General features: G+C 42.9%; 1 protein-coding gene across 3 annotated transcripts in view; it reads left to right on the top strand.

Moving 5' to 3' along the window:
* The first annotated feature begins 2,634 nt into the window (after positions 1–2,634).
* LOC109893632 (rab GTPase-activating protein 1-like) overlaps positions 2,635–13,669 on the top strand; it is a 154,160-nt gene continuing 143,125 nt past the window's right edge. The window contains exons 1-3 of one of the 3 annotated variants that reach the window (XM_031826238.1): positions 2,815–2,921; positions 9,048–9,163; positions 10,685–10,892. In XM_031826238.1, coding sequence (XP_031682098.1) covers positions 10,737–10,892 — 156 coding nt within the window. In that variant the 5' untranslated portion in view covers positions 2,815–2,921; positions 9,048–9,163; positions 10,685–10,736. Of the gene's footprint in view, positions 2,922–9,047; positions 9,164–10,684; positions 10,893–13,669 lie in introns of all 3 variants that reach the window. The other 2 variants (XM_031826237.1, XM_031826239.1) reach the window with 2 other exon arrangements.

Here is a 13,669-nt window from a genome sequence, read left to right as displayed (position 1 = left end):
TTGGATTCAGGTCTGGACTTTGACTTGGCCATTCTAACACCTGGATATGTTTATTTTTGAACCATTCCATTGTAGATTTTGCTTTATGTTTTGGATCATTGTCTTGTTGGAAGACAAATCTCCGTCCCAGTCGCAGGTCTTCCCTGCTGAAGAAAAGCAGGCCCAAACCATGATGCTGCCACCACCATGTTTGACAGTGGGGATGGTGTGTTCAGGGTGATGAGCTGTGTTGCTTTTACGCCAAACATAACATTTTGCATTGTTGCCAAAAAGTTCAATTTTGGTTTCATCTGACCAGAGCACCTTCTTCCACATGTTTGGTGTGTCTCCCAGGTGGCTTGTGGCAAACTTTAAACGACACTTTTTATGGATATCTTTAAGAAATGGCTTTCTTCTTGCCACTCTTCCATAAAGGCCAGATTTGTGCAATATACGACTGATTGTTATGGACAGAGTCTCCCACCTCAGCTGTAGATCTCTGCAGTTCATCCAGAGTGATCATGGGCCTCTTGGCTGCATCTCTGATCAGTCTTCTCCTTGTATGAGCTGAAAGTTTAGAGGGACGGCCAGGTCTTGGTAGATTTGCAGTGGTCTGATACTCCTTCCATTTCAATATTATCGCTTGCACAGTGCTCCTTGGGATGTTTAAAGCTTGGGAAATCTTTTTGTATCCAAATCCGGCTTTAAACTTCTTCACAACAGTATCTCGGACCTGCCTGGTGTGTTCCTTGTTACAGAGAGGCTAGAGAGGCTCAGAGATACAGGATCAGTCATGATGTATCATATGCAGAAAACAGATTGGTAGAACTACAGTGCAGACTGATGTATCATGGATGTACAGTGGGGCAAAAAAGTATTTAGTCAGCCACCAATTGTGCAAGTTCTCCCACTTAAAAAGATGAGAGGCCTGTAATTTTCATCATAGGTACACTTCAACTATGACAGACAAAATGAGATTTTTTTTCTCCAGAAAATCACATTGTAGGATTTTTTATGAATTTATTTGCAAATTATGGTGGAAAATAAGTATTTGGTCACCTACAAACAAGCAAGATTTTTGGCTCTCCCAGACCTGTAACTTCTTCTTTAAGAGGCTCCTCTGTCCTCCACTCGTTACCTTTATTAATGGCACCTGTTTGAACTTGTTATCAGTATAAAAGACACCTGTCCACAACCTCAAACAGTCACACTGCAAACTCCACTTTGGCCAAGACCAAAGAGCTGTCAAAGGACACCAGAAACAAAATTGTAGACCCGCACCAGGCTGGGAAGACTGAATCTGCAATAGGTAAGCAGCTTGGTTTGAAGAAATCAACTGTGGGAGCAATTATTAGGAAATGGAAGACATGCAAGACCACTGATAATCTCCCTTGATCTGGGGCTCCACGCAAGATCTCACCCCGTGGGGTCAAAATGATCACAAGAACGGTGAGCAAAAATCCCAGAACCACACGGGGGGACCTAGTGAATGACCTGCAGAGAGCTGGGACCAAAGTAACAAAGCCTACCATCAGTAACACACTACGCCGCCAGGGACTCAAATCCTGCAGTGCCAGACGTGTCCCCCTGCTTAAGCCAGTACATGTCCAGGCCCGTCTGATGTTTGCTAGAGAGCATTTGGATGATCCAGAAGAAGATTGGGAGAATATCATATGGTCAGATGAAACCAAAATATAACTTTTTGGTAAAAACTCAACTCGTCGTGTTTGGAGGACAAAGAACACCATACATCCAAAGAACACCATACCTACTGTGAAGCATGGGGGTGGAAACATCATGCTTTGGGGCTGTTTTTCTGCAAAGGGACCAGGACGACTGATCCGTGTAAAGGAAAGAATGAATGGGGCCATGTATCGTGAGATTTTGAGTGAAAACCTCATTCCATCAGCAAGGGCATTGAAGATGAAACGTGGCTGGGTCTTTCAGCATGACAATGATCCCAAACACACCGCCTGGGCAACGAAGGAGTGGCTTCGTAAGAAGCATTTCAAGGTCCTGGAGTGGCCTAGCCAGTCTCCAGTTCTCAACCCCATAGAAAATCTTTGGAGGGAGTTGAAAGTCCGTATTGCCCAGCAACAGCCCCAAAACATCACTGCTCTAGAGGAGATCTGCATTGAGGAATGGGCCATAGTGTAGTACTGCTGGTAGTAGCAGTACGACCAGTAGAGCCGGTATGTGTCTCTATGGACGCGGGCCTAACTGTTTTTAACCATTCATACATTTTCGAGCAAACGGAATGAGCAGCAGCTACGTTTGGCAACATACGTTCGTGGAATTCCCGCTGGAAAGTAACGGATAATGTGATTGGATGTTAATTATTTGACTTGGCTACCTGTATTTGACACTGTGTTGTTATTTCGTAGAACACTAGATGGTTTCATTTTATTTTATTATTTTTGTAAAATAAATGTTTTATGTGAATCATATTATTATTTGGCAGACCACAGTTTGGGAAAACCTGATTGTAGATAACGTTTAATGGGTTTCGGTGGAGGGTGTGGTAGAAGTTGATTGATCGTACATTCCAACACAGTAGGTGGCGGCATGCACTTTAAACGTTTGATTGCAGACCGCCATGATATCCTAGAAGAAGAAGAACCATATGTTCATCATCCACATTTTCTGGTGATGCATTGTTCACCGTGTCATTACTGGTATGCCTGAATCCTATGCAGAATACTTATTTGACACTCCATTCGATTTTTCTCAGACACTCAGTGCCTCTTAATTTTCTCATATAGACTAATTTTTATTTATTTTGCACGGCTACACTTTGACAACCAGGGCATTGTGCTGCGCATGCGCCGTTACAGTGGGGTTTGGGTTCTGTTTACAGAAGGAATGTTGTTGCAGAAGTAGCAAGCTAATTTGTGCAATGTTATGTCAACCGTCTTTGGAATAAAACACAATTATGGACAAAGGTAAGATATTTGACACTTACATGCATATTTGTTTTCAATAAATATGTTGTCTTCTTTGAACAGGATAATTTGAAGCTAATGCGTCTGCTAGCTCCGACAGTGCAGTGGGCTGCTGGACGAACGTCAACGTTCAAGGCTTGTGCATCACAATGAAGGCCAAGTTTTGCGAAAGGTTTTATCACAGATTTAGTTATATTTGGTTTTATGTCCAAACTAGACAGTAGCTAGTCAGTAACGTAAGCTAGTTAGATATATAACGTTAGTCTTCCTTCAACTTAAGTTGGCTGGAGAAAGCAGAGTTAGGTAGCTAACGCGTCAGCTAGGCTAGCGGGCTATCTGCTAACTAGAGGTAATGATGGTTGTTTTTCTCGGTAACTATCTACGTTAGCTAGTTAACTTAGCTCTACCCAGGCAGCTACTGTACAGTTTATTGCACTCAATCGTGTGTTAGATGGATGTTTAGCTAACGTTATTTGTTTGCTAACGTTATTTGTTCAAATAATCGTGCTAACCTTAAGTTAGCGTTATTTACAAATGAAGGGGACTTAAAAGATAGCTACTTTAGCTAGTTGCTTGGTATTAAATTCCATAATCGGCCTTGGCAGATTAATACTTAGCCACCTAGCTGGTGGCCCCCTGATGACTAACAAATGACATCAGGGTACTCGCATAGCGGTAGTCATGGCAACGTAGCCAGACCAGGTGAGGTTTGTTCACTCATCTGAAATACAAGCAGCAGTCGACAAAACAACTATGCAGCTTGTCACGCACCCTCCTCCCCATTATCCTGAACTATATTCAAATATTTGCATAAAAACCTGCTTCGGGAGCCCCAGTGGAGGAAAGCTCTTTCCTAAAGTGGTATTTGATCAGTGTTTGGTGGAGTTGTTGTTGACTGTGTGCAGGTGTTTTGAATAATATACCAGGCTGCAGAATTTCAGTAATTTTCCTTTGTGCAAATTAATAGCTGGCCATGTAGCCTTGAATTGTGTTACTTCAGGTATAGACAGGCCTTACTGTTGTTGCATTGTTACCCCCTTGTCCAGTCAGCCTAGCAGTGGCATCTGTTGACAGCCAGGCATGGACAGGAGTCAGGTCATGACAGGACAAGGCTTTCCCCAGAGAACATTCACAGGTGGTACTCTGGGCTAATTGTACCTGCTGAACAAGGTAGTCAGGTGTTCGCCTGCAGGATGTCACCTGTGTGGATATAAGACACCTGTCCTTGTTCTCTATGCAGACAGACACATAGTGTGTGTGCTATTACTGTACCCCTGAAGTAGCTGAGCACACCACCTGGTCTTTCAGCTATGGGAAGGGAGTTTCAGTGTCAGTGTTGGCATGTGCTGTTCATTGATTGATTGTATTATGCAACCTTTCTTACAGGGAAAGGGTGTAGGCCAGGCCAACACATACAGATATGGGTACAGATCTTCATGCAGTTTCTCAGTCTTCCACACAATACAGTTTATTAGCTTATGATGTGTGTAGGATGTCTTTATGAATAGCCAGAAATCACCCTAAGCCAGTCAAGCTTGTGCATGTGGCTGAGTTCTCTAGGTTCAAAATGAGATGGTTATCATTACCGGCACAATGTGATTCAGTGACTGTCACTGTCTCTCTCTGCCTCTCTCTTTCTCTCCCCCTCCTCTCTTTCTTTTGTGCACTGCCACTCGTGACTTGACTGTCCCAAGCTCAACTGTAACCACGGTGTCTCTCTGTCTGTGTCTCTCTCGCTTTCTTTTTCTCACTGCCTTTGAAATCACTGCTGTAAATGTGGTTGAAACTAGCGAATATGCAAGCCTGACTGCTCACAGTCCCAGTCCCTGTCTATCTTTAGTGAGATGAGAGGCACTTAGAGGAGGAGAGCTCAGCTGGCCCGGCAGGCCTTAAAGCAGCCAGTTCAGCTGTAGGGAGAGCGACAGACAAGGGCACAAAGAGATAAGAGAGTCCCCCTGCAGCGTCGGGACTGAAGACACAGCTGACGACTGTTGAAAGGCAGTGGCAGCTGATTAGCCAAACTTTAGTAACCAAACTACTCCAGCAGCTGAACAGTGAGCAAAGCAGACCCTAGCCGAACTTCTCGAATACACTGACTGATGACCACTGAGAGGCTTTATTAACAGCCCAGACAGTCATTTTTGTCAATATGTTGAACATCTAGAAATCTTAACATGGTCTCTCTGGAGGGATAGATAGATGGTGTTTTCATGGTGAGACCCAACTGACATGACAACAGCTAAGCCAACAGAACAGAAGACAGAAACTGGTTCTTGATGCATCAGCTTGGCAATCAGAACAACCCCCATTTGCTTTCTTCCCATATATGGATGTGAGAGTGAGACGGGGGGGGGGGGGGGGGGAGGAGAGAGAGAGAGAGAGATGTAGGGGAGAGATGGAGGCAAGAGGGAGGAAACATCAGCAGCTTGTGTTTCAGTTCAGAGAGGGAGAGGGAAAGCCTTGACAAAACAGCCTTTATAAGGAGCAGGGGAACAGAGCAGGGTGTCAGGGTGTGAGACAGCAACATGAAACAACGTCTTCTTGTGTGAATATGTCAGTGCAACCGTTAAAGTGGATTGTTTATTCAGTTTCAGCCAGTGTATTGTGTGTTCCAGTCTGATTGTCCGTTCATGCATGTGACTGTCTAACTGTCCCATACTTGGACCCCAGGAACAGTAGGTGCTGCTTCTGTAAAAGCTAATGGAGATTTTAATAAACAAACATATACTGTGTGTGTTGAATTTCTGCCTGGGTGCATCTACAATATCGCCACAGATATTTCACTCGATGTATAAATGTGAAGCATCCGTTTGGCGTTTCCACTCACTACCAGATATGGTGATGAGAGGAAGCCCAGTGTCTGGCAGTGGGAGAAGATGGCGCGAGATGGATTTCTTCCAACATTCTGCTAATTTTCTCATTGATGAAACATTTGATGTCCGTACAGTTTTCTGTTTCCAAAATTATAACAAACAGAGTGGACTCCGTTTTGTAGACTTCACCCAAAGTGCCAGGACGAATTGAGTTATTGCACACGCACACTTAAGAGTAGGCGTTCCCTAAAGGAAATATGCAATTAAATGCTAGAATGCGCCAATAGAATCTCACTAGCTTGTGCTTGGCTCTGCCCACCTCCTTGTTTGTTCTGCCCACTTTGATAAATTTGCTCCAATTGGAAACGACAGGCTCTGGTCTATTTTGGGTTAGTTATTAAAATCTTTGGCATCTCTGTGTCAATGTATGTGACTTGAAAATAATTAGGCACCGAACCAATTTGTGTTCATGTTGAAGGAAATGTTGTCAGTGTCTATGATGTAACAATGTGGTTGGTTAGAGGTGGTTATGCCTAGAACCTTGTGTCCAAGACAATCATGTCACATGACTTGTGACGAACTGTTCCCTTTTACTTTACATATCAGATGGTCCAGCACCATCCTCAGACAATTGCTTTCATTGTTGGTGTAATTCTAATTTCTGGAAAGGCTCAAGTAAAGGTTAAAAGCGAGGTCAAGTGACATGATGTCCCTAAAATGCCATATGACCAGCTCCCTAGCTGTCCTAGAAAACCAAAGCTGTGTCAAATTTGGCTAAATTCAAGAAAGGAGTCTCAACAGCTCAGGATAAAAACCCCAACCATGCTTTACTTTCATGCATTTTTTTACTAGTCAGCTGTTGAATCCAGAATGATGCTTTGTGCTGTTTGTGCCGTCATTCAGTTCAAATACTTTGCATCTGCACTTCTTTCAGTAAATGTGTTTTTGTGGAAATTGTTCAATGTAGTACTTGTGTATAGAGTTATATGGTTGGTTTAACTTCGCAATCATTGTTTTTTGTTTGACATACATTTAAAGTGTCAGTGTCACTCTGTTACCATGGAATTGCCCCCTGTTGGATTTGATTGTGTTATTGACATACTGTAAAGCTCCTAGCCGTTGCCTTTGTGAACTGCTCCCATGTTTGTTCCTCTTATTCCTCCATTGTTGGGAAGGATCCAGGTATAGCTTGCTGTATGGTTCTTGACCCTCCGCCAAAACCTTCTGGTGTGCTTTTCTTCCTGTTACATCCCTTCTCTTTCTCTGCTCTGTTTCCCTCCATTCTCCTTTACGTGTAGCTGGCATCTCTCTCTCTACCTCCTCCCCTCTTCCTGCTAGAGAAATCAGCAGCCATGATAACCTGGCAGGCTGTGTGAGAAAAGGCTCCTTTCAAACATCACATGGCTTTCATTAGGCCTTCATTAGCTACCAGACTCAGAGGAATGTGGTTCAGTTCACTGGGGATCTTTGAAAGTGGTAGTTAAGTTGTGTGACTTACATATTTGCCAGCAAATTAGCATGTAGGCCAAGTGTTTGAATATATTTGGGGCAATAATTCCTTGCTGGTCAAGTAAATATTTTTATTGGTTAGCTTAGGTATTACAGTCACAGCCCTGTTGGGATGGGGTGTCAGAGGGATCATGTGATGGGGTGTTAAAAATATAGGACAAAACACACATCACGACAAGAGAGACAACACTACATGAAGAGAGACCTAAGATGACAACATAGCTTGGTAGCAACACAACACAACAATAACATGATAGCAACACATGGCAGCAGCACAACATGGTAGCAGCACAAAACAGGGTACAAACATTGTTGGGCACAGAGAACACTACAAAGGGCAAGAAGGTAAAGACAACAATACATCACGCAAGTGACAGACCGCACTCTGGACCCAGAACCGGATCAATACGGACCGCGGTCCGGAGCCAGAACCGGATCAATACGGACTGCGGTCCGGAGCCAGAACCGGATCAATACGGACTGCGGTCCGGACCCAGAACCGGATCAATACGGACCGCGGTCCGGAGCCAGAACCGGATCAATACGGACTGCGGTCCGGACCCAGAACCGGATCAATACGGACCGCGGTCCGGAGCCAGAACCGGATCAATACGGACTGCGGTCCGGACCCAGAACCGGATCAATATGGACTGCGGGTCCCGACTTAAAAATAATGAAACTTTTTTTTTTAGGAACTCATTCAGGCTTTCAACTTTCTGCTGTTGAGAGTTGTAATAGTAGAATGCAAAAGGTGCAATTTGTAAATGTTGTAGTGCCCTGGCAGTTTTCCTATTACGGCGTTCACTGACTGACCTTAGAGAGCACACATACAGTACCAGTCAAAAGTTTGGACACACCTACTCATTCAAGAGTTTTTCTTTATGTTTACTATTTTCTACATTATAGAATTATAGTGAAGACATCAAAACTATTAAATAACATGTGGAATCATGTAGTAACCAAAAATATGTCAAACAATCCAAATATATTTGATATTTTAAAAAATATATAAAAATGACCTTTTATTTAACTCTGCAAGTCAGTTAAGAACAAATTCTTATTTTCAATGACTGCCTAGAAACAGTGGGTAGAACGACAGATTTGTACCTTGTCAGCTCGGGGATTTGATCTAGCAACCTTCCGGCTATTGGACCAACGCTCTAACCACTAGGCTACATGCTGCCTGAGATTCTTCAAAGTAGGAATGTTCCATCAGCAGGAAAACACCATTATCAAAAGTGACCGCAAAATGCAATTATGCATGTAATGCTTTTATTATAACGGTGCATATTTATGGTGAAAATTATCTTCCCCAAACTTGAAACTCACACGCTGCTTATGAATGCTAGTTAGGCTCTACACCCTTTGTAAATGTGCTCAATTTTAAGAAGTTATTTGGCCACTTTAGTTGTGATACAAACCTTATTAAAACATATAGGCCTATGGGCTAGGCTACATGAGGTGTGATACTAACCTTATTGAAACATATAGGCCTATGGGCTAGGCTACATGAGGTGTGATACTAACCTTATTAAAACATATAGGCCTATGGGCTAGGCTACATGAGGTGTGATACTAACCTTATTAAAACATATAGACCTATGGGCTAGGCTACATGAGGTGTGCGACTATGATTCGAAACAAGTCGAAAAAAAGGCATTGTTTCTTATGTTGGGCATCATTCACAAGTGATAATATACAATTTACAAGTGATAGGCTGAAATTGTCACCCATCAAACTATTCTTGATTTAATCTTGTCTTTAAATATACTAAATAATATATGTGACATTTGTTTTGATTTAGAATGGACCATTATCAAGCACCTGTATTGAAGCAGGGGAAAAAAATCCATGTCATCTACGCACTTAAATAGCAAAAGGAGGCCGCTTTTCCCCCTGGTTTATCTTCATGCCAGCCAGGTAGGCTATACTCCTGTTGTAAATGTAAGCAATGTGCTTAATATTAGGAAAGTTGAGAAATAACTATAGTAGGCCTAGCCTATAGAAAGCTGATAGAATTCTCCTCTTTTTAAGAGGCCATCACTCTGTTTTCTCCCGGAATTACATAGCCTATAGAAATGTTGTGCAACATGAGCTTTCATGAAGTGTTTGATTAGATTTCGATTAGATTTGCATTGATGTCAGAGTCATTAGAGGGACAATAGAGTGCTGAGTACCAGGCAGTTAGCCAGTTTGGTAGGCTACTAATGACCATCAGCAGCATCAGAGCTTGGAGAAGCCTAATTATCGTGGCTAAATGGTCATGTGGAATTTACCTGCCTTTATGACTCGTGACCGCCGGTGTGGCGGTAATACGGTCATACCGCAGCCCTGTTAATTTAAATGCATTCAGGTGACTGCCTCATGAAGCTGGTTGAGGGAATGTCAAGGATGTGCAAAGCTGTCATCAAGGCAAATTAAACATTAATTTAACTAGGCAAGTCAGCCAAAGGGTGGCTACTTTGAAGAATCTCAAATATAAAATACATTCCATATGTGTTATTTCATAGTTTTGATGTCTTCACTATTATTCTACAATGTAGAAAATAGTAAACTTTTGACTGGTACTGTAGGTCTTTTTTTGTTAACTACACCGATAAATGAAAACATCTATCTGGACCTTTGCCTCCTAGGAAATGAGTGTGAAGGACCTTCTCGAATAGTATTCCACAGTGCTGCTGCTTTTGAACAGTCCTGCATTAGGACAGGGTAGCCTAGTGGTTAGAGCATTGGAGTAGTAACCGAAAGGTTGCAAGTTCAAATCCCCGATCTGTCGTTCTGCCCCTGAACAGGCAGTTAACCCACTGTTCCTAGGCCGTCATTGAAAATAAGAATTTGTTCTTAACTGACTTGCCTAGTTAAATAAAGGTAAAAGAAAAACTACTGTGATGGAGGGGATGTTTCTGACAAGTGGCGTGCCCCGCCCATGTCCAGGCTTACCTCCCTCATATCCACACACACATTGGCTTTGTATTGTATGACACTTGATTTTGCAGCACCATGGCTAAAACTTTACCTTGCGTTACTTTGCAGATGTTTTATATTATACTTTACTGAAATGAATGACTCAACTTTCAATGCAAAATATGGATCTTTATTTTCTTCCCTCTCTCTGCTTTCTTTCTCCATTTCTCATCCACATCCCTCTTTCTGCCTTTATCCTTCCTTCTCTCTCTCAAACTGTCCTTTTCCTCTTATTTCAACAAAAGAACTAGCTCACTGTTGCCACCATCAGGTGCTTATGTGTAACTGCACAAGCTCAACCTCAATGCTCCCTGTTGGAGTTCTTGATACTTTCCCTACCGTTTTTCTTCAAGCTCAACCTCAAGCTCCCTGTAGGAGTTATTGATACTTCCCCTACTGTTTTTCTTGAGGTTAAATAATAAATTCTATATCATTTCATCATTCATCATTACTTTTATTTTTGTTTTTCCTTTCCAGGTGATTTGACTCATTTCCCCTCCATTCATGCGTCTGGCTTGGTTTAGCTGTCATGGATGACAAGGCCTTGGTGGGGAAAATTAGCGTGTCGTCCGACTCAGTGTCCACCCTGAACAGTGAGGACTTTGTGCTGGTGTCGCGGCTGGGGGACGACACCCCAGGCTCCTCCATTAATAACGGTAGTGATGACGAAAAGACAGGACTGAAGGTAAGACAAAAGAAAGAGTACCTAGGTGAGTGGACAGAACTCTAACGTGCCCGGATCTAATTCACTCACAACCTTTCACCTTTAGCCTGGATGCCAGTCTGTTGCTGCTCTCCAACTCTTTATGAACATTGTCATGTCAAACATTGACAATGACAAGTGGAGTAGACATGCACTAACAGATCTGGGACCAGGTTACTTCCTTGGCCCTGTGCCCCTACCTAACCCTGTGATATTTGCACTGTAGATCTGAACTTCCTGGGTAGGTGGTGTAGGCCTAAGCAATGCAGTGATGGAGTTTTTTGAATGTAACATTTATTTTGACAAGGAGTCATGCTGAGACCAAGGTCTCTTTCACATATGAGCCCTGTAATAACAAAAATATACACTATAAGTGATTGGGGACATTGTCCTGTGTAGGGTGCTGTCTTTCAGATGGGACGTTAACTGGGTGTCCTGACTTTCTGTGGACACTAAATATCCCATGGTACTTATCATAAGAGTAGGGGTGTTAACCCCGGTGTCCTGGCTAAATTCCCAATCTGGCCCTCATACCATCATGGTCACTTAATCATCCCCAGTTTACAATTGGCTCATTCATCCCCCTCCTCTCCCCTGTAACTATTCCCCAGGTCTTTGCTGTAAATGAGAATGTGTTCTCAGTCAACTCACCTGGTAAAATAACAGATAAATAAAAATTAGCTGTCTGAATTGCCCTAGAGGCACCAAATCATCACATTTGAGAGTTTTGGAGATTATTCCACAAGTCCCTCTGCATGCACATCAGTGACAACTTGAAATGGTCACTTCACACAGACGGCGTGGTGAAGAAGGTGCAACAGCAGCGCCTCTTCAACCTCAGGAGGCTGAATAGATTTTTCTTGGCCCCTAAGTCCCTCACGAGCTACTGCAGATGCACCACTCAACTCAACTGACATTACAAAATATACATTCCATTGCATGAGCCACATCAGTTAAAATGAAATTCTCCATTACCATGGAAATTATTGCATCACAATACCAGGCGGCTATTGCGAGTGTACCTATGAGTTTACTAGCCAAAGTTAGATGTTCCAAGCCCATTCAATTCATCGTTTGCTACAACACCTTGCTTGTTTCAGCAAGGGGCAACAAAGTTTCATCACGTTTTATCGCTAAAACGGACTCAACTGCACGAATGACCAGACATCCCGTCTTCAGCTAGCAGTTCTTTGGGTGGGGGGTGGTTAGAGATAATGTTTTTTGGGGGGGTTAGGCCTGTTATTTTATCCATAACTGTCGGTTACATGGTTATACAGCAGTTGTGCCAGCCCTACTGTTCATGTGGGTCTATACCATTTTATGCTGTCAAAGGGAAAACTAGCCTACAGTACATTTTCATTAGCCTATATTTACAATGTGGTTATACAGCACATCCAGAGGAGAAGAAGCCAATGATGTACTGTAAATAAACATGAATACACTGTAGTCTATTATATCTACAGTGGGGCAAAAAAGTATTTAGTCAGCCACCAATTGTGCAAGTTCTCCCACTTAAAAAGATGAGAGGCCTGTAATTTTCATCATAGGTACACTTCAACTATGACAGACAAAATGAGATTTTTTTTCTCCAGAAAATCACATTGTAGGATTTTTTATGAATTTATTTGCAAATTATGGTGGAAAATACGTTTTTGGTCACCTACAAACAAGCAAGATTTCTGGCTCTCCCAGACCTGTAACTTCTTTAAGAGGCTCCTCTGTCCTCCACTCGTTACCTTTATTAATGGCACCTGTTTGAACTTGTTATCAGTATAAAAGACACCTGTCCACAACCTCAAACAGTCACACTGCAAACTCCACTTTGGCCAAGACCAAAGAGCTGTCAAAGGTCACCAGAAACAAAATTGTAGACCTGCACCAGCCTGGGAAGACTGAATCTGCAATAGGTAAGCAGCTTGGTTTGAAGAAATCAACTGTGGGAGCAATTATTAGGAAATGGAAGACATACAAGACCACTGATAATCTCCCTCGATCTGGGGCTCCACGCAAGATCTCACCCCGTGGGGTCAAAATGATCACAAGAACGGTGAGCAAAAATCCCAGAACCACACGGGGGAACCTAGTGAATGACCTGCAGAGAGCTGGGACCAAAGTAACAAAGCCTACCATCAGTAACACACTACGCCGCCAGGGACTCAAATCCTGCAGTGCCAGACGTGTCCCCCTGCTTAAGCCAGTACATGTCCAGGTCCGTCTGAAGTTTGCTAGAGAGCATTTGGATGATCCAGAAGAAGATTGGGAGAATGTCATATGGTCAGATGAAACCAAAATAGACCTTTTTAGTAAAAACTCAACTCGTCGTGTTTGGAGGACAAAGAATGCTGAGTTGCATCCAAAGAACACCATACCTACTGTGAAGCATGGGGGTGGAAACATCATGCTTTGGGGCTGTGTAAAGGAAAGAATGAATGGGGCCATGTATTGTGAGATTTTGAGTGAAAACCTCCTTCCATCAGCACAGGCATTGAAGATGAAATGTGGCTGGGTCTTTCAGCATGCCAATGATTCCAAACACACCGCCTGGGCAACGAAGGAGTGGCTTCGTAAGAAGCATTTCAAGGTCCTGGAGTGGCCTAGCCAGTCTCCAGATCTCAACCCCATAGAAAATCTTTGGAGGGAGTTGAAAGTCTGTGTTACCCAGCAACAGCCCCAAAACATCACTGCTCTAGAGGAGATCTGCATGGAGGAATGGGCCAAAATACCAGCAACAGTGTGTGAAAACCTTGTGAAGACAATGA

The sequence above is a fragment of the Oncorhynchus kisutch genome, linkage group LG6 (genome assembly GCF_002021735.2).
Source record: "Oncorhynchus kisutch isolate 150728-3 linkage group LG6, Okis_V2, whole genome shotgun sequence".
Lineage (NCBI taxonomy): Eukaryota > Metazoa > Chordata > Actinopteri > Salmoniformes > Salmonidae > Oncorhynchus > Oncorhynchus kisutch.
Note: the sequence above shows the minus strand (reverse complement) of the source record. Positions and strands in the feature narration are given on the sequence as shown.